At 60.6% G+C, this 20,829-nt stretch overlaps 2 protein-coding genes and 1 non-coding gene across 5 annotated transcripts in view; 2 read left to right on the top strand and 1 right to left on the bottom strand.

Annotated features, from left to right (window-relative positions):
* The first annotated feature begins 4,055 nt into the window (after positions 1 to 4,055).
* On the top strand, positions 4,056 to 10,453 carry ADRM1 (ADRM1 26S proteasome ubiquitin receptor). Of its 3 annotated transcripts, none has more exons than XM_070419653.1 (10): positions 4,056 to 4,144; positions 4,921 to 5,134; positions 5,980 to 6,096; positions 7,436 to 7,559; positions 8,068 to 8,154; positions 8,692 to 8,773; positions 9,229 to 9,350; positions 9,697 to 9,854; positions 9,972 to 10,074; positions 10,217 to 10,453. In XM_070419653.1, the coding sequence occupies exons 2-10, from the start codon at positions 4,922 to 4,924 to the stop codon at positions 10,321 to 10,323; spliced, it is 1,113 nt and encodes a 370-aa protein (XP_070275754.1). In that variant the 5' UTR covers positions 4,056 to 4,144; position 4,921; the 3' UTR covers positions 10,324 to 10,453. The 3 variants fall into 3 exon arrangements, with proteins under 3 accessions (XP_070275754.1, XP_070275752.1, XP_070275753.1); XM_070419651.1 differs by having other exon boundaries at positions 9,229 to 9,461; XM_070419652.1 differs by having other exon boundaries at positions 4,063 to 4,110; positions 9,229 to 9,461.
* LOC139014820 (small nucleolar RNA U3) lies at positions 8,851 to 9,059 on the top strand. Its single transcript, XR_011472352.1, has one exon. It is a non-coding gene; the product is annotated as a small nucleolar RNA U3 (small nucleolar RNA).
* Positions 10,454 to 10,734: 281 nt separating the features above from the next.
* The window catches only part of LAMA5 (laminin subunit alpha 5), a 50,260-nt gene continuing 40,165 nt past the window's right edge, over positions 10,735 to 20,829 (bottom strand). Inside the window, exons 49-80 of the mRNA XM_070419650.1 lie at positions 20,603 to 20,754; positions 20,426 to 20,536; positions 20,122 to 20,233; positions 19,387 to 19,551; positions 19,067 to 19,263; positions 18,760 to 18,876; positions 18,465 to 18,619; positions 18,113 to 18,254; positions 17,921 to 18,023; positions 17,285 to 17,395; positions 16,314 to 16,493; positions 16,071 to 16,219; positions 15,823 to 15,993; positions 15,587 to 15,723; positions 15,357 to 15,510; positions 15,065 to 15,198; positions 14,830 to 14,992; positions 14,587 to 14,709; positions 14,344 to 14,492; positions 14,109 to 14,241; positions 13,887 to 14,030; positions 13,574 to 13,704; positions 13,298 to 13,474; positions 13,073 to 13,214; positions 12,799 to 12,944; positions 12,535 to 12,727; positions 12,290 to 12,460; positions 12,021 to 12,183; positions 11,790 to 11,923; positions 11,611 to 11,704; positions 11,303 to 11,422; positions 10,735 to 11,169 (exon numbers count right to left, since the gene is read on the bottom strand). Coding sequence (XP_070275751.1) covers positions 11,006 to 11,169; positions 11,303 to 11,422; positions 11,611 to 11,704; positions 11,790 to 11,923; positions 12,021 to 12,183; positions 12,290 to 12,460; positions 12,535 to 12,727; positions 12,799 to 12,944; positions 13,073 to 13,214; positions 13,298 to 13,474; positions 13,574 to 13,704; positions 13,887 to 14,030; positions 14,109 to 14,241; positions 14,344 to 14,492; positions 14,587 to 14,709; positions 14,830 to 14,992; positions 15,065 to 15,198; positions 15,357 to 15,510; positions 15,587 to 15,723; positions 15,823 to 15,993; positions 16,071 to 16,219; positions 16,314 to 16,493; positions 17,285 to 17,395; positions 17,921 to 18,023; positions 18,113 to 18,254; positions 18,465 to 18,619; positions 18,760 to 18,876; positions 19,067 to 19,263; positions 19,387 to 19,551; positions 20,122 to 20,233; positions 20,426 to 20,536; positions 20,603 to 20,754 — 4,637 coding nt within the window. The 3' untranslated portion in view covers positions 10,735 to 11,005. The remainder of the gene's footprint in view (positions 11,170 to 11,302; positions 11,423 to 11,610; positions 11,705 to 11,789; positions 11,924 to 12,020; positions 12,184 to 12,289; positions 12,461 to 12,534; positions 12,728 to 12,798; positions 12,945 to 13,072; positions 13,215 to 13,297; positions 13,475 to 13,573; positions 13,705 to 13,886; positions 14,031 to 14,108; positions 14,242 to 14,343; positions 14,493 to 14,586; positions 14,710 to 14,829; positions 14,993 to 15,064; positions 15,199 to 15,356; positions 15,511 to 15,586; positions 15,724 to 15,822; positions 15,994 to 16,070; positions 16,220 to 16,313; positions 16,494 to 17,284; positions 17,396 to 17,920; positions 18,024 to 18,112; positions 18,255 to 18,464; positions 18,620 to 18,759; positions 18,877 to 19,066; positions 19,264 to 19,386; positions 19,552 to 20,121; positions 20,234 to 20,425; positions 20,537 to 20,602; positions 20,755 to 20,829) is intronic.

Here is a 20,829-nt window from a genome sequence, read left to right as displayed (position 1 = left end):
TAGCTCTGGTTGAGTCTCTCCTCTCCAGGCATTGGAGACTGTAAAGCAACTAAATGCCCAGAGTACTGTTACTTTGACTCGAAGGTCCCCACCGTCTGACCGCTGTCCTAGCTGCCCAGCATCTGTGTGCTTCCTGGGAGGTTGAGCTGAGTGGGGACACTCATGCCAACAGCCAAGATGGCTCTGGGCAGAGGGACAGACAGTCACAGGTGTGAGTGCTCTCAGAATGCTCAGGTTCACAGGTCTGGGCCGCTGCCACGAGCACCACATCTGATGATGGGGCCACAGAGCACCCAGCCCTGTGGAGCCCAAGCCTGGTGTCATGGTGCTAACTCCCCACAGTCCAACCCAGGCCACAGGGAAAGGAGGTACAGGAAGGTGGGCATGCCCCACCTTTCACAGCAGGTAAGTGGAGGAAGTGGCTTCAAGCCCTACACACAATGAAACCGTGTGTGCAGTTGACAAAATCACACTGTCTTGTAACCACCACCGTGTCAACATATATAGTCAAGTGACAGGCGTCAAGACCACTCAAGGGGAAAGGTGCAGGGAGCACATGGTGCTGGGAAAACAGGACATCCCTTGCAAAAGAATGGACCCTTACCTCACACCATATACAGAATGAGCTCAAAATGGATCGAGGCCCTAAATATAAGAGCAAACCCTGTAAAACTTTCAGAAGAAGACTAGGGCACAAACTTTATGACACCAGACTGGCAATGACTTGGCTATGTCACCAAGGCCTGGATGATAAAAGAAAAAATGGACCAATTGGACTTCATGAAAATTTAAAAAATGTTGTGCATCAGACACTATCACTAGAATATAAAGGCAATCTACAAAATAGGGTGAAATATTTGCAAATCATACATCTAAATATATAGAGAACTCTTTATTTTTTTAAAAATATATTTTATTGATTTTTTACAGAGAGGAAGGGAGAGAGATAGAGAGTTAGAAACATCGATCAGCCACCTCCTGCACATCTCCCACCGGGGATGTGCCCGCAACCCAGGTACATGCCCTTGACCGGAATCAAACCTGGGACCTTTCAGTCCGCAGGCCGATGCTCTATCCACTGAGCCAAACCGGTTTCGGCTAGAGAACTCTTTAAAACTCAACAATTCCCCCTCCCCCAACCTGATTCAAAACTGGGCAAAGGACTTGAATAGACAAATGGTCAATAAACCCATGAAAAGATGCTCAACATCACTAAACATCAGGGAAATGAACATCAAAGCTACAGTGAGATGCCACCTCACACCTATTAGGATGGCTCCTGCCAGAAAAACATAACAGATGTTGGTGAGGATGTGGCAAAACAGGTGCACTGTTGGCAGGAATGTAAAATGGGGCAGCCACTATGGAAAACAGTATGGTGGTCCCTCAAAAAATTAAAATGGAATTACCATATGGTGCAGCAATATCACTTCTAGATAGACACCTAAAAGAGTTGAAAGCAGGGTCTTGGACCCACTGTTTGGGAGAACGTATTTGGCAATGATGCATCTGATAAAGGGTTAATATCCAGGATATATAAGGAACTCATACAACATAACAAAAGGAAGACAAACAATCCAATTAAAAAATGGGCAAAGGACCTACATAGACACTTCTCCAACGTGAATATATAGGTGGCTGAGAGACATGAAAAAATGCTCAAAGTCACTGATCATTGGAGAGATGCAAATTAAAACAACAATGAGGTATCGCCTCACACCTGTCAGAATGGCTACCATCAACAAATCAACAAATGACATGAGCTAGAGAGGGTGTGGAGAAAAGGGAACCCTCTTACACTGCTGGTGGGAATGCAAACTGGTGCAGCCATTATGGAAAACAGTATGGAGTTCCCTCAAGAAATTAAATATGGAGCTGCCATTTGACCCAGTGATCCCACTTCTGGGGATATATCCTAAGAAACTCGAAACACCAATCAGAAAGGATATATGCACCCCTATGTTCATAGCAGCACAATTTACAATAGTTAAGATCTGGAAACAGACCAAGTGCCCATCAGTAGATGAGTGGATAAAAAAGCCATAGTACATTTATACCATGGAATACTATGCAGCTGTAAAAAATAAGAATGTCTTACCCTTTGAGGCAGCATGGAGGGACCTGGAGAGTATCATGCTAAGTGAAATAAGTCAGTCAGAGAAAGACAAGTATCACATGATGTCACTCCTGTGGAATCTAAGTAACAAAATAAGCTGATGAACGGAGTGGATCCAGAGACATGGAAGCAGGGAACAGAGTGTGGAATCTCAGAGGGAAGGCAGGGAAGGGATAGTAGAAGGGAGGTAATCCCCAAAGACCTTGTGTGCAAATATGCATGGCCCATGGACGCAAACAGTGGGGCGGTGAGGGTCTTGGGCCAGGGTGGGCTGGAGGGGGTCTATGGGGGGAAAGGGGGACATATGTAATACTTTCAACAATAAAGATGAAAAAGAAAAAAGAAAGCCGGGTCTCGGAGAGATATGCACAGCCGTGTCCCCAGCATTATTCACAGTAGCTGAAATGTGGATCCCATCAATGGATGGAAATGGATGAGCGAAGAGTTACTCAGCCGTACAAAGGAAACCCTGACACCTGCTACAGTGTGGATTGGCTGAGGACACTGCTCAGTGACATAAACCAGCCACTAGGCAGTGGTTCTCAACCTTCTGGCCCTTTAAATACAGTTCCTCATGTTGTGACCCAACCATAAAATTATTTTCGTTGCTACTTCGTAACTGTAATGTTGCTACTGTTATGAATCGGAATGTAAATATCTGATATGCAGGATGGTCTTAGGCGATGCCTGTGAAAGGGTCGTTCGACCACCAAAGGGGTCGTGACACACAGGTTGAGAACCGCTGCACTAGATAAACACTGCATGTGGGTTTTGTGACTAGCCCGGGGGTAGTGGAACAGAAGTTGTGGTGCTGCAGGAGTCCCGTGAATGGGCATCTTAAAAACAACAGTGAGCCCTGGCCGGTTTGGCTCGGTGGATGGATCGTCGGCCTGGGGACCGAAGGGTCCTGGGTTCAGTTCTGGTCAAGGGCACATGCTCAGGTTGTGGGCTCAAACCCCAGTGGGGAGCGTGCAGGAGGCAGCCGATCCATGATTCTCTCTCATCATTGATGTTTCTATCTCTCTCTCCCTCTCCCTTCCTCTCTGAAATAATAAAATAAAATTTAAAAAACCACAACAGTGACTGAGAACACCTTCACCTTTATGCTTTTCATAAAAAGGCTAAGAACACATTTGATGTTCACAAAGCAGCGGGAGGTGGCCCCGGGCAGGACGGCCTCTCCTCTGGGGCGGGAGCGGCTCGGCTGGGAGCACAGGGCTCCGGGCGGCACAGGTGCCCGTGTGGGGCCCTGCAGGCGGCCTCCGCTCCTGGGAGGGTCTGTCCGCCTCAAGCCCATTCTGACCTGCACAGGAGCCTCCGACACTCCCGGCGCAGATGGGAAGGGGGGGCCGCATGTCAGCACCCTTACAGGGTGGGGTCTAGGGGACCCTGGGAGAAAGGGGAAGACCACCTGTCAGCACTGTTATGGGTGGGGGTGGGGCACTGCGGGCGGGACCACGCGCCCCATGAGTTCCAGGTCCGACGGGCAATGCGGGCCACAAGCCGAGTCCGGGGCTGCGGTTCAGTCATTCCCCGGAAGACCCGAAGCCAGCCCCGCGTCCGAAGATACCCGCTCCGCTGGGCCCGTGATGGCGTCCCCTACGTCTTGGCGCCCCGACCCGACAGTGACCCTGAGAGACCCCGCCTCGCCAGGGGCGGTCCCGGAGTCCACCTCCCCCGGCCCGGCCCGCGCCCGCCCTGCCGTTCCCGGCATTGCCGCCAGGGGCTGCCGCCGCACCCCTATGACACAGCAACAATAGGGGCCTCTCTGGCCCGCGCGCCGCCGGCCCGCGCTTCCGCCGGAAGGGAGACGCCGGCGTGGGGGCGGGCCGGGGCGGGGTGATGGACGGCCGCCCTTGCCAATCGCTCGCGGGCCAGTGCCGGCCCGGCCTCTGACAAGGTCCAATCGGCGGAGAGAGCGGCGGGTAGGTGGGGCGAGCTGAAGCTTCCGGCGGGGCCCGGCAGGCGCCGAGGAGGAAGAGCGATCACGCACGGTACATCTTTCAGCCGAGTCTCCGCGTTGGCCAGGTTGAGTGGGGCGACCCGGGGCGGAGACGGCTACGGGGAAGGCTGGGGGCGGGGCCTGCGCCTCCGGGAGACCCCCAAGCTGGGCGCCGGGTCCGCGGAGGCCAGAGGGGCGGGGGGTTCGAGGTAGAGGGGCTCGGGGGCTGAGGGACGCGGGGGCCTGGAAGCCGAGGTCCGTGAGCAGTCCGGCGCTCTCGGGGGTTGGGGGCCCGAGGGTCCGTGCGCGGGGCGAGGACTTTTGGGGTCGGGGACCGCGGCGTGGACTCTCGGGCCAGCCTGGGGCCCCGCCCTGCTGCGAGCCGCCCCGGCCCCTCCGCCCAGCGCGGAGCCGAGGGCGTCGGGCTGCCAGGTGTGCGGGATGGGGCGGGCCGTGCACCCCGCAGACTTTCTGTGTTTGGAGGGAGCACACCTGCAGCTCCGCGGGCCCGTGTCCGACAGAGATCAGGCGTTAGGCCAAAGCCTTGCGTCCCATCTGATGTTAGCGTGTCCCCGTCCAAGTTTTTAAATTCTTGGGGGCGGGGGTCCCAGACTAAGGAACAAGTTTGCAAGTACAGAAAGTGGCCGCGCAGCGAGCGCTGAGCGTGCCGAGAGCAATTTCTTCTTTGAGAAACGTGAGACGTGGGTGTTGGCTCCATTGCTCAGGTGCCCCCCCCCCCGTGTTTTGAGCTTTGGGGTGCTCCCTGGCGCCCAGCGTAGCAGAGCCCGGAGGGTTGGCGAGGGCGCGTTCACCGGGTCGGTGCCGACCGGCATTTGAGTGGTGACTGCTGGCCCTCTTTCAGGATGGCGACTTCAGGCGCGCTGTTTCCAAGCCTGGTGCCAGGCTCCCGTGGGTCCTCCAACAAGTATCTGGTGGAGTTTCGGGCAGGAAAAATGTCGTTAAAAGGAACAACTGTCACCCCAGACAAAAGAAAAGGGCTCGTGTACATTCAGCAGACGGATGACTCCCTCATTCACTTCTGCTGGAAAGACAGGACGTCTGGGAACGTGGAAGACGTGAGTCTCTGCCCTCTGGGCAGCCACTGGCGGTGGCAGCACCGTGAGGCCGTGGGTGGGGTGTGTGGCGTTGCTGTTTGGCTGCCCATGAGCTGTTTTGATGTGCTTATTGGTCTTCCCAGTCCCACTGATGACATAGGTTTCTCCCGTCACTGTATATGCTTTATTTACTTATTACATTTTTATGGATTTCAGAGGAAAAGAGAGAGAGAGATACACGAATGATGAGAGAGAATCATGGATCGACTGCCTCCTGCACACCCCACACTGGGGATCGAGCCCTCAACCCAGGCGTGTGCTCTGACCAGGAATCAAACTGTAACCTCCAGGTTCATAGGTCGATGCCCAGCCACTGAGCCACACCAGCCGGGCGTCACTCTATATCCTTTAAACTTTGAAGATTAGGTACTAGAGTGGGCGAAGCCATGTAAAAGTCCTGGCCTTTACTCCAGCCCACCAGACAGCTCCCTCCAGTGGTCATTCTACTTAGTGTTCTTTGTCCTTCAGACTAAATTGTTCTGTGTTAGGTTCAAGGGCAGGTCAGAGTTGGCTTTTTGACTCATCTAGGAATGCTCCCACGATGTTTCTATTAAAAAATCCTTCACGAGCCCGCGTTCCCTGTTCAGCGCCAGGCGCAGGCCTGGCCCGCAAGCGCTTCTCCTTCCTGGGTGCCTCTGACCCTGGCTTATCCGCCCCGAGAGACCCTGCTGGTGAGGAGGGTGGTCTTGGCCCTGCGCCCTCCTCCCCTCCCTACACGCTGAGACACAGCCCAGCATGTGTTCCTGAGAGGCTCGGGGGCTTGATGTGTCACGGGACCATGACTCCCCCCTCCTGTGGCTCTGCAGGACTTGATCATCTTCCCTGACGACTGTGAGTTCAAGCGTGTGCCGCAGTGCCCCAGCGGGAGGGTCTACGTGCTCAAGTTCAAGGCAGGGTCCAAACGGCTCTTCTTCTGGATGCAGGTGTGTAGGTTTTGTTTGTATGTTTTCTTTCCTCCTTGTCTTAGAACTAGGTTAGAAACCTGCTCGCCAGATGGTAGAATTGGCTTCCACAACCAGCTGGGGCTGACCAACATGCTGCGGCGGAGCCTGGAGTCCCCTGTGTGGCCCTGAGTGCCTTTCAAGGGGTGGAATGCTTTGGCAGCAGATGGGTGACTCCAGGCTAGGCTCCATCTCAGGGCCTTGATGGGCACTTGGCCTGTGGTTTGCTTGTCCCCAGTGCCCCCTCAAGGGTCACGAGGACCCCAGGGCAGAAGCCAGGATGACGGTGTATAGTCTCCAATGCAGTGTTCTCTCCGAGCTCTCTGAGCCCTGCCGCTCCCCTAATGGAGTGCTCTGGAGTCCTGGGGTCAGCACGCACGCGTGCCCACGGCTGTAGGCCGTCCTCCACCAAGTCAAGCTCTTGCCATGTCTTGGTTGCTTCTGCTCGAGGCAGTGCCGTGACAGTCGCCTTGTGCCGGTTACTGCGTGTGTGAGGATAATGTGTGTGCTAAAATGGAGGAATGGCTTGCTGGTACAGTGGGCACACCTGTGCAGTTTTGACAGGTGTCAACATGTTCCCCCCCAGAGTCTGGACGTGGAGGGCCGGTGGGAAAGGGCTTCCTCTCGGGGGGCCCAGCTGCTCACTTGTGCCGAAGCAGCGGGGAAGTGGCCGGACCGGGAGAGCATGCCTGGGCGCGCAGCCCGGCTCCAATCCAACTTCATTTGCAGACTCAGACGGGGCTGAGGTTTGCAGCCGCTGGGGCAGAGCTTGTTTCTCCAGTTTTGCCAAGAAATCTTGTCAGAGGTTCGCCTCACACCAGCTGTTTTACCAGTTTTGCCCATTTGACATCTCTCCTGCGCGCCTGTGGAGTCCCTGTGTCCCCACACAAGCACATGCTCAGTGGCTGTGGACAGATCCATTTGGGCGCTCTGTCTGGCGGTTCTGGGCACTGACAGGGAAGCATGCCCGATGGCCCCGTCACACCCAGGGAGGGCTCATTGTGGGGCCCTGTTGACCCCGAGGGGCCTGGGCCGGGTGTGGTGTGTGGGCAGTGCCGTGGCAGAGGTCAGTTCATCGAGTGCATGTGTTGAAGGAAGGGCCTGGGGCCTGCGGGCCGGGACCTGCCCTGGCACGACTCGCGTTCTTAGTGCTTTTGTCTGTAATAGGCACGTCCGTCGTATGGGACTGCTGGGTCTTCTCCCTGGTGCCATGGGAACGTGGACAGTGGCTTCATCTGTCTGAGCCTAGGTCCCTCATCTGTAAGTCTGGTCTGTGGTGGGCGGGCTGCTCAGCTGCGGCTGTTGTCCTGTCTTCCCACAGGAGCCTAAGACGGACCAGGACGAGGAGCATTGCCGGAAAGTCAACGAGTATCTGAACAACCCACCGATGCCCGGAGCACTGGGGGCGAGCGGGAGTGGAGGCCATGAGCTGTCTGCACTGGGCGGTAATGCTCCCCCCCCCGTGTGCTCAGAGGTCCCAGGAGGTGTCAGATGGCCCTTGATGATGCAGACCATTTGTGGTTTTTTAAAACTGATTTGAGAGAGCGGGGGAAGGGGAGAGAAGCATTGCTTGCTGCTGCTCTTGTGCGCTCACTGGTGGGTCCTCATGTGCCTTGACCAGGGATCACACTCGCCATCTTGGCCTCGTGGGGTGGTGCTCTAGCCACTGAGTCCCTGGCCGTGGCCCAGACCAGCTGTTTTAAGTGCAAGTGAGGAGTCCCAGGTAGAAACCCTTCCCAGGTCCCCACTCCCATCCTCATAGGCGAGAACAATGTCAGAGACTCACCCACCGACTCATTTCATGCAACGCTCATGGAGGGGCAGTCCTGGGGGCTGTCGGGCTTAGCTCCTCGCCTGGAGGCGCCAGCAGTATGAGCCCTTCCGAGAGCACCTTCCCGAGGCACTGCGGGGCGGGCGCAGGCGGGCCCTGACCTGAGCACCTCTGTCTTCCAGGCGAGGGCGGCCTGCAGAGCCTGCTGGGGAACATGAGCCACAGCCAGCTCATGCAGCTCATCGGACCCGCCGGCCTCGGAGGACTGGGTAACGCCCTCTGGCCCCGGGGCCTTTGTTTTAATTTGGACAACCTTCAGCTTGTGGTTGCTTTTGCCTTGGAGTCCGTTTCCTTTAAGCTCCTATTTGGCTGAGTGGTGTCTATGTGTTCCCTGCGTTGCCTTCTCTGGGGGAGGGCCTGTGAGCCTTCTGGTTTGAGTAGGAGCCGAGTGGGCAAGGCCTTCCAGGGCCCCCAGTGAGGACCCCGCTGTGTGGCTCAGTGGAGGAGGGGCCTGCTGCCACCTTCGGGGTTTGGGTGGGTGTGTCTCATAGACAGCTAGGATGCACTTCTCTGCTGGATTTGCGCTGCTATTACCTTGACCCCAAGCATAATGAACGGAACAGAGGCATTGACTTAGGAATTGGCTTCCAGAACACTGATCTGAGCAGGCACCACCCGCTCACAGGGTCCACACCTCCCCCTGCTCGTCCCTTGACTTCCGTGCGGGGCATTTCTGCTGCTTTGGTGGGCGAGGCGGGCGCTCCAGGTGAGTGACATCTGAGCGTGTGTCTCCTTGCTCCTCGTAGGTGGGCTGGGGGCCCTGACTGGGCCAGGCCTGGCCAGCTTACTGGGGAGTGGAGGGCCTCCGGCGAGCAGCTCCTCATCCAGGTGAGCCTTGCCCCTGCCCCTGCTGCACCCTTGAGTGCCACCAGGAGTGAGTGCCCTTCTTCAAGAGGACTGGGCACAAGACTGCTTTCAGGGCTCACTCCTATAGTTTGTTACTGGAGAAGTTTCTCTGAACGTGTAGAGCACCCGAAACCATGAGGAGGCGCAGCGTTCTCTCCTGAGTGTGAAGCCGCCTCTTGGCTTGCTTCTGCAGCTGCCATTAGCCACTGATGCTCGTTCTTCTCTTCCTAATGAAAGAGTCAGAGGGAGAGAATGCCTTCTGAGTGGCTTTTGAAAAAAAAGAAGACTGGACAGAGGAGATGCAGGACAAAGTGGGCTTCTGGGAGGGTCCTTTCATAGCCCAGGTTCTTCCCGGTGCAGGGCCTTTGGGGCAGGACCAACGTGGTGAGGGTACCTATGTGGGCGCCTGGCGGCTCCACCTGCCCTGCTCTTCCCAGCTCCCGGAGCCAGTCAGCAGCGGTGACCCCGTCCTCCACCGCCTCTTCTGCCCGAGCCACCCCAGCCCCTTCTGCTCCAGCAGCTGCCTCGGTGACCAGCCCGAGTCCCACGCCCAATCCAGGTAATGGAACCAGCACGGCAGCCAGCCCAACCCAGCCCATCCAGCTGAGCGACCTCCAGAACATTCTAGCCACTATGAACGTGCCGGCCGGGCCAGGAGGCAGCCAGCAAGGTAACGCGCCTCGGTTCCAGGGGTGAAGGTGCCCGCTGCCCCCTGCCCACTGGCTTCCCCAGGCACAGCCGAGCGTGCCCCTGGGCCGAGCTGCCGTCCTACACATGCGCTGCCGTTGCTCCCTCATCTCCTCTCGTCACACCGCACCCAGCAGAGCACAGCCTAGTTCGTCGCAGCCCTGCGAATGGGCACCTGGGCCGGCCTCAGCCCTCATGGCCGTGTGCTTGCGTCCTAGTTGACCTGGCCAGTGTCTTGACGCCCGAGATCATGGCACCTATCCTCGCCAACGCGGACGTCCAGGAGCGCCTGCTACCCTACCTGCCCTCTGGGGAGTCGCTGCCACAGACCGCAGAGGAGATCCAGAACACACTGACTTCCCCCCAGTTCCAGCAGGTAATGCCACGGCCCAGCTGCCCGTCTTGACCTCGGCGCCCATCGCCAAGAGTCCCTGGCCTGCTGCCCGTGGCCCCGCCCCGTGCTTGCTCAGAGACGTCTGGCTCTTCTTTGCAGGCCCTGGGCATGTTCAGTGCGGCCTTGGCCTCAGGGCAGCTGGGCCCCCTCATGTGCCAGTTTGGCCTGCCTGCAGAGGCCGTGGAGGCCGCCAACAAGGGTGGTAAGTATTGCTCCTCCGCCTGCTGCTATGGCAGGACTTGGCGTCCTGTGGTTAAAGGCACAAGCCTCCTTGTTTGCACAACATAGGGCTGGCTGTCCCCAAGGCCCAGGAAGTTGGCCTCAGGCTTTTCAATGCGTTGTAGATGTGGAAGCTTTTGCCAAAGCGATGCAGAACAGTGCCAGATCGGAGCAGAAGGAGGGCGATGGGAAGGACAAGAAGGACGAAGAGGAGGACATGAGCTTAGATTAAGTTATTTGCTGTCTTTTACGGGCGGGGCTCCTGGCTGTGTGGACGAGCAGTGTGTTTGTGGGCCGTCGCACACCCTCACACCTCTGTTCTAACTTGCTAATAAATAAAAGTTTTTTCTTTTATCTGCCAACTCTGGTGTTTCTGTGCCCCGTCCCTGCGACGAGCTGTCCCTTGGTCCGCGGTGTTGGGTATTGTGACTTTGGGGAGGTGGGCCATGAGCCCCCCCACCAGGCTCTCCCCACGTGTCCCGTGCTGTCCCTCTTTCTACATTTAAAAGTCAACACTCATAGGGCATGTGCCGGGGGTGGGAACCACGGGGAGAGGTCAGTGGGGGAAAGGAGACATGTAATACTTTAAACAATAAAGAATGAGAAAACAGGTGTTAAAAAAAAAGTTGACACTCAGTTACATAAGCTCCTTTTTAATTTTTGTTTCAAGAGAAGGGACCAGTGATTTACAAATTTCTCAATTAAATTGATGGAAGGAAAATCTCACAATTATAAACGATACAAAAAAAACCATTTTATTGTATTTTAAAGTTTCATTTAAAACGTCAGACATAACTTAAGCCATTTCCTGTAGACTCAAGTCTAGGTAAGTTTATACAAACTTCATCTAGGAGACTGGCGGAGGGTGGTGGTGTCAGCAAGCTGTTAGGACAGCAGGCGCCCTGAAGGTCCTCCTATGTGGCCGGGCAGCCACTGGCCCCCACCGCGCCCTGGACACCCGCAGAGCGCGGCAAGGTGACAAAGGCCCGGTTCACCATCAGATTCCTCATGCAGCCTTGGTAGAATGGAGGCCAAGGGTGTGTGGGGGTGGGGTGCCCAGCCTGTGTGTCCGAGGGTCCTGGGGTGCAGGGGAAGAGGAAGGGAGACAGGTTGGAGGAGATTCCCACCACGGAAGGTGGAGTGAGAGCAGGTGACCCTGGTGCCTGGTCCCCGAGGGGCAGCTCCCCCACCTAGGCTGAGGTCACACTCACCGGGCAGGCCCCCCAAGTGCAGAGGCACTGGGGTGCTGTCTGAGGCCCGCAGCATGGGACCCAGGGTCTGGTTGCTCTGGGAGTCCACCTCCAGCCGGAGGGCGGTCCTGCTTTTGGTCACTGTGGGACATAGGCTCCTTGTGGCAGGACTGGGAGGGCCTCTCGGCAGCCGCAGAGCGGGAGGGCCCACCTGGAGTTTGGCCTCTGCAGCTTTGTCCTCCCGAGTCCCTCCCAGGCTCTGCTCTGCAGAAGCAGGGCTGCGGGATGTCAGGAGTATCTCTGGTCGTGGGACAGGGGGCCCAGCTCACCTGCCAGTTGGTGCCACTGCCCGTCACACAGCTCCTTGGAGAGTGTCACCGATGCGGAGAACTTGCCAGCACCATCGTCTGCCCACAGCAGGACCTGGGTGGGGGCTGGGCATCAGGAGGGCCCTGCCAACCCCAATTCTGCCCTTTGGCCATGGATTCCCTCCCCCACCCCAACTTACCTGCTTCTTCAGCACCTGCAGCTCTAGGTAGGGGGGCACCTGGAACTGGCCCAGGTGGAAGATGAGGCCTGTGGCTGTCTGGGGCCGCACCTCCAGCCTCAGGCTCACGTCAGGAAGGGTGGTCCCCAGGGTGTCTGCGGGGAGGGCCTGTGAGGGGACGAGGGCCTGGCCATGGCTCCCTCAACCCCACAGCCCAGGGCACATGCAGGGAGCAGGGGACAGCAGACAGACCTAGAGTGATGGCTCCCCTACTGCCGGCAAAGAACAGACCCATCTCCAGGGGTTCTGACAAGCAGGGTGTGACCCCCACCATTCGGCTGGGGGTACTCAGGGGCTGCCCGTCCACCATCAGTCTCCTCACACAACCGCTGAACCAGGAGCTGCTGATAAACATCTGTGGGGGCACAGGTGGGTGGACATGGGGTCAGGTTCAGGGGCTGCTGAGGAGGGTGGGCTGGGCTCGGACCGGGCAGGGGATGTGGGGGAGAGGCAGTTCTCACTGGGAGCTTGGGGCCGTGGACAGGAAGACCCCCCACAAAGAGCGTGTAGGGCTGGGGGCCTTCTGCCCCCTGATACTGCTGGCCAGGCTCCTGGCCAGGCTGCTCCTGGCTCTGAGTCCAGACTCCGTCCACCTGCAGCTGGATCCGAGTCCTCTGCCATCGCACAGACACCTGGCGGCGGGAAGAGGCACATCAGGCGGGAGCCCCCAGGGCCCCGCCCACATCCCCTCTCTTCAGTCCCTCACCTTGTGCCACTGGTCAGCTTTTGAACGCTGGTGACTCAGGACGCGGAGCTCGGGCCCTGGGCCTTGTGTCTGAGCCACAAAGTATCTGTGGCTCAGGAAGAGCGCCAGGGAGGGGCTGCCCGCCGCCAGGGGCACGGCGAGGAGCAGGAGTCCTCTTCGGGTGCGAGGGCGGACCACCATGGAGAAGTGGGCCCTGGAAGCCAGCAGCCAGGCGGTGTCAGCCTGGGCAGCCCTCACCCCCGCCCCCACCTGGCCCGGTCTTACCAGTTCTCAAAGGGTGCCAGGATGGCTGTGAACTCCAGATAACTGGACAGGGGACCTCCAAACTGGTAGGTGCCGTGGACGGTCCCAAGGGGCCGAGGAGGCGTGCAGGCGGAGTCCTGGTTGGGCTGCCGGGTGTGCCGGGAGACCTGTGGGGTCAGATGGGGATGCAGAGGTGCTGAAGGGCCATCTTCTGCCCACACCCAGCTCCACCTGCCTCCTGCCCTTTACCCTCACCCCCTGCCCTTGTCTCTCCCCCAATGCCTGTGGTGCCCACCTTCTGAGCCACTGTGGCCTGTAGTCCTCGAGGTGCCTGCACTGGTGCCTGGGTGCCAGGGGCTGCTGGGGCACACCCTGAGCTCACGTTGATGCCGCCCACGTTCTGCTGCAGGTCGAGCACACGCTGGGGCCCCATGAGCCTGTGAGGACAGCGGGGGCAGTCAGCAGCTGGAGGCACCCGAGTAGGTGGGGTCAGCACAGCCCCCGACACCGCTCAGCGCACCGTTGCACAAACACGTTGGTGATGCAGCCGCTGAAGTTACGGATGGTGTTGGACGCCCCCAAGCCTCCCAAGAGGAGCCGATGGGGCCCCTCAGGCTGTGGCTGTGGCTGGGGCCTGGGGGGCGGCCCCTGGTGGGGCTTCATCTGCTGAAGCTTGTCGTCCACGTAGAGCCAGACCCTGTGAGGAGAGCAGTGTTTCGCCACCCTGTCCGCACACCTGCAGCAGCTGCACCCAAGACCCCGGCTCCGCTGCCGCCCCACCCTGTCCCCGGCTCACCCTGTGGTATTGCTATAGAAAGCGACATAATGGGGGGAACCATCAGCAAAGCCCCCTGGCGTCTTCACCTCGGTCGTCACAAACCGGAGTGTCACGTGGCCCTGCTGCAGGGACACCTCACATGGCCCAACCTGGGGACAGTGGTCAGGTCAGCGGACCAAGCCAGGGGCCCAGACTTCCTCCAGCCACATGGGCCCCCCACTCTGCTGCAGTTAGTTTCAGGGAGGGCTGGGCAGAGGTGAGACTCGGGGAGGGAGGGCTAGGTCAGGCTTGGGGAGCAGCAGGCGGTCAGACCAAGACTGGGTGGACACACCGGGGACGCTCTGTGGTACAGCAGACCGCTGTCCTGGGTGCTGCGGAAGCCGAAGCCGGAGTAGACGCTGCTGGTGAGGGGGGCCACATCTGGGAGCTCCAGGGGCAGGAAGCCATGGCCATGGAATGTCATGGCCCGTCCCACCTACAGGGAGTGGAGTGTGAGGGCCCCAGCAAGCCTGCTGGAGAGGGGGCTGCTGGCTGGAGCGGGTGGGGGGCTCACCAGCAAGTCCGCGGTGCAGCCGGCACTGATGCCCGTGGTGTTCAGCCGCTTGAGATCCACATACTTGCCCAGAGCTTTGATGCCCTTGATGCAGCCACGCACGGAGCCTCCGGATGGGAAGAGCTGGCGCAGGCTGTCGGGCAAACAAGTATTGGGGCACTGGCCTTGGGGAGAGAAGGGGGGCTGGGCGTGGCTGAGACAGCGGGGAACCCCTGCCTGCCCTGTGTGTGCTCACCTCGGGGGCAGCTGGTCCGGAGGCGCACCCCCCAAGTAGTAGGCGTTGGCCAGCTCCAGTACATTCTCCTGCTCCACACTGAACACAGTGGCCCTCTCCACGCGCACCAGCACGCGCTTGCGGGGGGCCCCCAACAGGAACACCTGGATCTGATGGCAGGGCGGGGATCCTCAGCACCTGCGGTGTTCCTGCTGCCAGCCCAACCCTGCCTCGCCCTGCCGATCCTTCCCGCTTTAGCCTTACCGCCTTGCTGGCCACCGTCAGGGGCGGAGGGGGCTGCGTCGGTTTGGCCTCCTGCAGGCCCTCACCAAAGTCATAGAGCAGCACGAGGCGGCCTTCCAGCACGGCCAGGCACAGGAACTGGCCCTGTGGGGCGGGTGGGTCAGCATGTGGCGGGCCCAGCAGGCGGGGGCGGGGCCAGAGCGAGGCAGGCCGAGGGGTGGGTGAGTGGAGGTGAGTGAGGGTGGCGGGGGGCGGCGGGCTCGCCTGGTGCTGCAGGAAGAAGATGATCCCACTGTAGGACACCAGCCGCAGCTCCTGCTCGAAGCGCTTGGTGTTGCTGATCTGACTCTCCACTCTGATGCGGGCAAAGCCAGAGCCCTCCAGGTAGGAGCCGTCTGTGAGCCATGGGTCTCCAGTCGACTTGGTGCTGCAGGTCAGAGGTCACAGTCAGTGGGGAGTGGGCCGAGGAGGGAGAAGGGCGGGCCCAGGCCGCACATACCGTGCACAAGGCTTATCCACAGCTGTGTTGAGCTGGAAGGTCTTCTCGAAGTTGTAGAGACTGACCACCGCCTCGTTGAGCGTGCCCATCTCAATGCAGCCCCGGTAGTGGGGGAAGCGGAGGGGCTCCGGGGGCTGCGGGCACAGCACCTGGTCAGGGCGCCTCCCCGCCCAAGGCAGGCCCCAGAGGAGGGGCTCAGGCTGCGCAGACCCACTGAAGCCAGAAGCCCAGCAGGACTCGCTGGGACAAGAGTTCAGAGGGGTGGCCGAGGGGCAGGCCCTGCCAGGCTCACCGTGAAGTTGCTGGGGTAGCCGCCCACATAGAAGACAAAGTCGTCAGGGTGCAGGCTGAGCAGCCCCTCGGGCCCAGGGGCCACTGTGTCGCCCTTGGTCTCGTGGCTCATCTGTTTCTCCACAGTGACAGACATGTGGCCAAACTGTAGGGTCCTGCGGGCAGAGCGAAGGGGTTGGAGCGGATGTGCAGCCTGCCAGGGGCCGGGGGAGCACGGGGCAGGCCTCCCACCTCTCAAGGCTGATGGCTGCAAATTCCTCCCCAATGTTCTCGTCGATGCTGAGGGTCGCGGGGCCTGCGCCCCCCAGGCGGTATACCCAGTGCACCTTCTGGTTACGCAGAGCCACGCCCATGTAGTCGCCAGTGGCCTGTGGTGGTGGGAAACTCAGTGGGACAGGAACCCAGTATGGCCCACCCACTCCAACCTGATGCCCATCTCTACTCAGCCTGCTAAGCTGGCCCAGTACCTGGCGGCTGCCCATATAGAGCACAAACTGATCCTCAGAGACCTGGTCGGACATTGGCTCTGGGCTCTGGAGGTAGAACTTGAGGGCAGTGTAGGCAGCAAGGTCAGTGAGGTCCCGAGGGGCACGCAGCTGCACCCCCGAGCGCCCGTTGAACTTCATGGACACCTTGACCTGTGTGCAGGGTGCATGGCCCATCAGCATCCACCACCCAGTCCCCCAGTCGCCCCCCTTCTGGCACTCGTGCCCACCTTGCTGGCAGCTCCTCGGGCCTGGGCAATGAGCTCCCGCACACGGCCGATGCTGGCGGACAGGGCCAGGCTGGCGTTGTGCCCCCCACGGTTCTCTAGCAGGTTCAGCTTGGCCAGCAACTGTGGCAGCGTCTTCTCCAGGGTAGACACTGCAGGGGGTAGGGGGAAGGGGGGTGTGGCCTGAGAGCCCCGCTTCCCCCGGCCCACCTGCTCTCACGGGTGCTGCGTGCATGGGGGGCCCACCTGAGCGGCCGGCGTCCAGCACCACCTGCCCCAGATCCTGGCTCTGCAGACCCCCGTACTGGCCTTGCCACTGCTCCACGTTTCTCTGCATGTCTCGGAGCTGGGACTGCACTCGGGCGGCCGTGTCCTGTGCTTTGGTGGCCACAGCCTTGGCGTGAGCAATCTTCTTGCTGGTCTCGTCTGTGGCAGGCAGTGAGCAGGCTTCAGCAGGGTCAAGAGAAGACCCTCCTGGCCTCCCCTCCCATCAGGGACATCACCAAGTCCCCTCCACTAGGACTAGCACCGGGGGCGCTGAGGACATGGAAACCCACCCTCCCTCCCCCACCAGATGGCTTCTCCGTGCCAGCCTCTTGGGCCAGAGCAGGGTCACCCTGAGCCTCCGCTCAGCCCTGTCTCCCCATAGCCACCACTGCCACCCCAGGCCATGCTCACCTCCCTGGGGCCCTGCCAGAGCCCCTGCGCCCCATGGCCATGCTCACGATGATGCTCTGCCCTGGGCGGCCACAGGGATTCCTCCAAAGCCAGTAAGCTATGGCTCCTCTGCTGCGAGCCCCCTGGGCTCTGCCACCCGAGCCTCCACCTGGCTCTCCTGCCACACCAGTCCCCTTGCACCCCCACCCACCTCCGTGCCTGCCTATAGACTGTACCTTCCCCGATGTCCCAGCATCCTGACCTCCCTCCCCCATAATTTCTCTCCAAAGCACTTCCTGTCCCTTCCCAGTTTTCACTTGCTACTTGGGTCTATTTTGTTTGGTATTTGTCTCCTGACCAGAGGCGGGTCTCCAGGTCCAGGGTTGCCCCCTTTGGGGGTCTCTTCAGCTGTCCTGGTCACCATTTTGCATAGCACAGGTGTGGATGTGCCCCCACCACAGAGCCCTATGGGGCAGGGCTGGCTGGAGTGGCCGGGCAGGTGTCTGTTCACCTCTGGGGACAAGCAGTGAGGGCAAAGGCAGGAAGGAGGCGCAACCTACCTGTGTCCATAGCCAGCATGGCCTGCACCTCCTGCACCCGGGCTGCCAGCTGCTCCTTCTTGGCCCGGGTATCATGGAGCTGGGTCCCAGTGCCCTGGAGGGTGGCCCTCACTGCAGAGGAGGCAGCCATAGCACCAAAGAGCCCCCACCCCCACTGCACGTGTGCAGCCCACTTTGGCTCCCCTGACCACAGAGGTCTAAGGCGGGCAATGCCCACTGATAGATGAAGACATCCAGTCAGCAGGGCTCTGGCTCAAGGGGAGGGGTGAGAGTACCCCGAGTCTCAGGGCTGCCTCCCAGTCCCACAGCAAATATGTAATCCTCCCCATTTTATAGACGAAAGCATGGAGGCTCAGAAAAGCCAAGCCATTGCCCACAATTCTAGCTAAAGGGGGACCCTTCCCACTCCCCGCCTGCCCTTTCTCATCCGAAAGTCTGCCATGCACACAGCCTCCAGCCAGGGCAGCAGGAGGAACCATCAGCTGGTCCAGTGCCCTCTGCCCTCTACAGCCCCAGGGCGGACACACCAAGCCAGTGGGGAGCAGGGTCCCCACAAGGGGCAGCTGACACTAGAACAATGCACAAACCCACACACGTGCCCAGAAGCTGAGGGTCCCTGCAGAGCCCAGCACTCACCGCGGCCCAGCCTCTGCTGCTCCCTGAGAACAGCCTGCTCCAGGGCACTGCTGTTGGCCCGCAGCTCCCAGGCTCGGGGCGCCAGGCCCTGCTGCACCGCCATCTGCAGACATGGGGACAGGGCACACTTCATACCCACGCAGTGGGAGCAGCAGGGCAGGGGCAGGGGCAGGGGCAGGGGCAGGGCCTCACCGCCCACGTGTGGCCTGCCTGCTGCAGTGCCTGGCCGGCTGCACCCTCGGCGGCCTGCACAGCCCGCAGGATGCTGCTGTAGGCGTTGGCGGCCTCGATGGCCCGCTGGATGAACCGGTCCTGGTTGACTCCACGGATGATGCTGTGGAGGGAGGGGCCCAGATGTCCTCAGGCCAGCACATGGGCCCCCACCATCAGTTGCTAGGCCAGCCTGCCTGTGGGGCCGGCCTCCTGTGAGGACAGTGACTTCTCCCTCTAGGACCCGCCGGACCACCTGTGCCCCCTGGAGGCCTTGACTCCCCTGGCAGGGACCTGACTGTGTCCTTAGGGCACCCCTCGTTGGGCCCCGCACCTGGAGAGGTTGTGTGCCAGCTGGTCCAGCTGCCGCGCGTGGGCCTCAGCAGCCTCCACCAGATCCACCTTGCCACTGGCAGGGGAGAAGGCACGTATCTTCTCCAGCAACGGTGTCCAGGCCCCATCGAGGCTGGCAGCCAGGTGCTCATACTCCTGGGGGCAGAGGGGCTTGGTGAGACCCTTGTCCCCACCAAGCCCCTCTCGCTATCCTGATCTGGGACCCCAGGGGTCACACTGCATGCATACTCGTCCAACCTCTCCTGGGGTACAGCCCTGGGAGGGGCAGTGCTCACCTCCTTGGCCCGGTCCATGCCTTGCAGAAGCTCAGAGACCCGGGCCAGGGTATCGCTGGCAGCCTGCAGAGTGTCCCTCAGAGTGGCATTGTCACGGAACAGCTCCTGCTTCCAGTGCTGGAGGGATGAGGAGTGAACAGGAGGGGACAGAAACACAGAGGCAGGATGGGGTGAGGGGGTGGGTAATTGGGTGAGGGCTGAAGGGGTGAAGGAGGGTGATGGGAGAGGTGGGGCTTCAGGGCAGGGAGGATGAAAGGGTGAGAGGAAGTGAGGGGGTAAGGGGGGGAGAGGGAGGGAGGTCCCGCACCAGGGCCTCCTCCAGGCGCTCCTGGTTGCGGCTGTTGAGTTCCTCGGCCTCCCGCGTGGTGCCCACTGCCCGGTTCAGGGCTTCTCGCAAGTCCATGAGGCCAGCCTCATGCTGGGCCAGCTGGTCACGCGTGCGGGCAGCCAGTGCCTGGTTCCCCTCCCAGCGGCTGCTCAGCTGCTCCTGCACGCGGGCCAGCACTGGCAGAGACCCAATACGGGGATGGTCACTTGGGCAGTGACCACTCCATGCTGACCTCAGCCCGGGACTTCTGGCTGAGTCCTCGCCCCTCCCCACCTCTGCCCTGTGGGCCGACCACTTACGTCTCTGGGCCTCATCCAGCTCGGCCTCAGCCACTGCCCGTGGGGCCCCCAGGTCACGGGCCCGCATTTCCCCCAGCAGTCGGTCCACCTTGGCCAGTGTCTGACGCAGCTGCTCCCCGGATGGAGCCGAGGCATTGCCCGGCGACAGGTGGTCTGTCATGAGCTCTGAGGGTTTTGGAAGACGCCATCAAGCCCAGGGCCGACCTCGGCCCACTGGCTTCCAGGCCGAGGCCCTGCCCCAGCATCATCAGCACATCCCAGGAAGCTCCCTGCCAGCCTGGCCCTCTGGCCCACACCCCTCACTCCACAGCCCCACAGCCCCATCCCTCTGCTCAGCCACTCCCTTGGCCAATCCCTCCTCCGGTCCAGCGCTCAGCTGACTGCACTTCTCCCGGACTCTTGGGCTGGACCAGGTCCCCTCTGATCTCTTCTTGGTGTTGCATTTCCGTTTGTAGTGACGGTGCTCACCATCGAGTTTTCCCAGAGAGGTAGGGTGCCTGTGAGGGATGCTCAGGCCCATTCTGCAGTGTCTACCCGCCCTCGCGCTCTGGCCACACACGCCACTGCTCCCACCTCCCGACCGCCCTGCTGTTCCCTGGGTGAGCACATCTCCCCGTTGAAGCATCTGGACCCTGCCGGCTCCTCAAGGTCCAGCCGCCTGGAGGCAGCCCCTGCTCTGAGCCTTGAGCATCATTCTGCTCACCCGCTGCCCCGCCTGCCTGGGCCAGCCCCTACCGCTCAGGGTTCGGTCCAGGGCCAGGATGGCCTTCAGCAGCGCCTGTGCCCGGCCCAGTGTGGCCTCCGTGCTGTCCAGCAGCTGTCCAGCCCTGACTCGGGCCCCTGTGGCCTGTGGACACAGTACCCCATCAGCCCACAGCCTCTGCTGGCTGGAGGGTGTGGGGAAAGGCCAGGGGCCTGGGGAGTGGCCTTGGGCCCGAGCTGAGGGTCGGGAGTGACAATGGATGGTTTGGGGCTCAGGGAGAGGGGCCTATGAGAGGAATCTACTGAGGGGAAGGGGCCTAGGGGCCTCGGGTCCTGCCTGGCTGTCCATCTGCTGGGTGTCCTGCCCGAGGCTCTTGCTCTGTCTCTCCAGTGCCTCCAGCTGCTGTGCGGTCTCATGGCGGGGGCCTGCGGGGCTCCGGAGCTGGCTCTGGGGGGAAGGGACAGTGAGGGCCTGCCGCCTGGGTTGCGGAGGCCAGGGGCCACAGCTCAGTACCTGCAGGTCCGCGATGGAGGCATTCAGCCTGTGCAGCCGGGCCCAGGCCAGGGAGCTGGTGTTGACGCCTCGCAGCTGCTCCCGGATGGCGGGGAGGAGGGTGCCGGCCCGCTCCAGGTCGTCCAGGAGCAGGACCACGCAGTGGTCACACACTGCGGGCAGGCGGACAGGTCAGTGCAGGGCGTGGGGTGGCCATGGGCAGGGAGGTCTCGGGGTCCACGTGGTGG

This window comes from Myotis yumanensis, unplaced genomic scaffold (genome assembly GCF_028538775.1).
Source record: "Myotis yumanensis isolate MYYU_CA2020_CCGP unplaced genomic scaffold, mMyoYum1.0.hap1 SCAF_7, whole genome shotgun sequence".
NCBI classification, from domain to species: domain Eukaryota; kingdom Metazoa; phylum Chordata; class Mammalia; order Chiroptera; family Vespertilionidae; genus Myotis; species Myotis yumanensis.
Note: the sequence above shows the minus strand (reverse complement) of the source record. Positions and strands in the feature narration are given on the sequence as shown.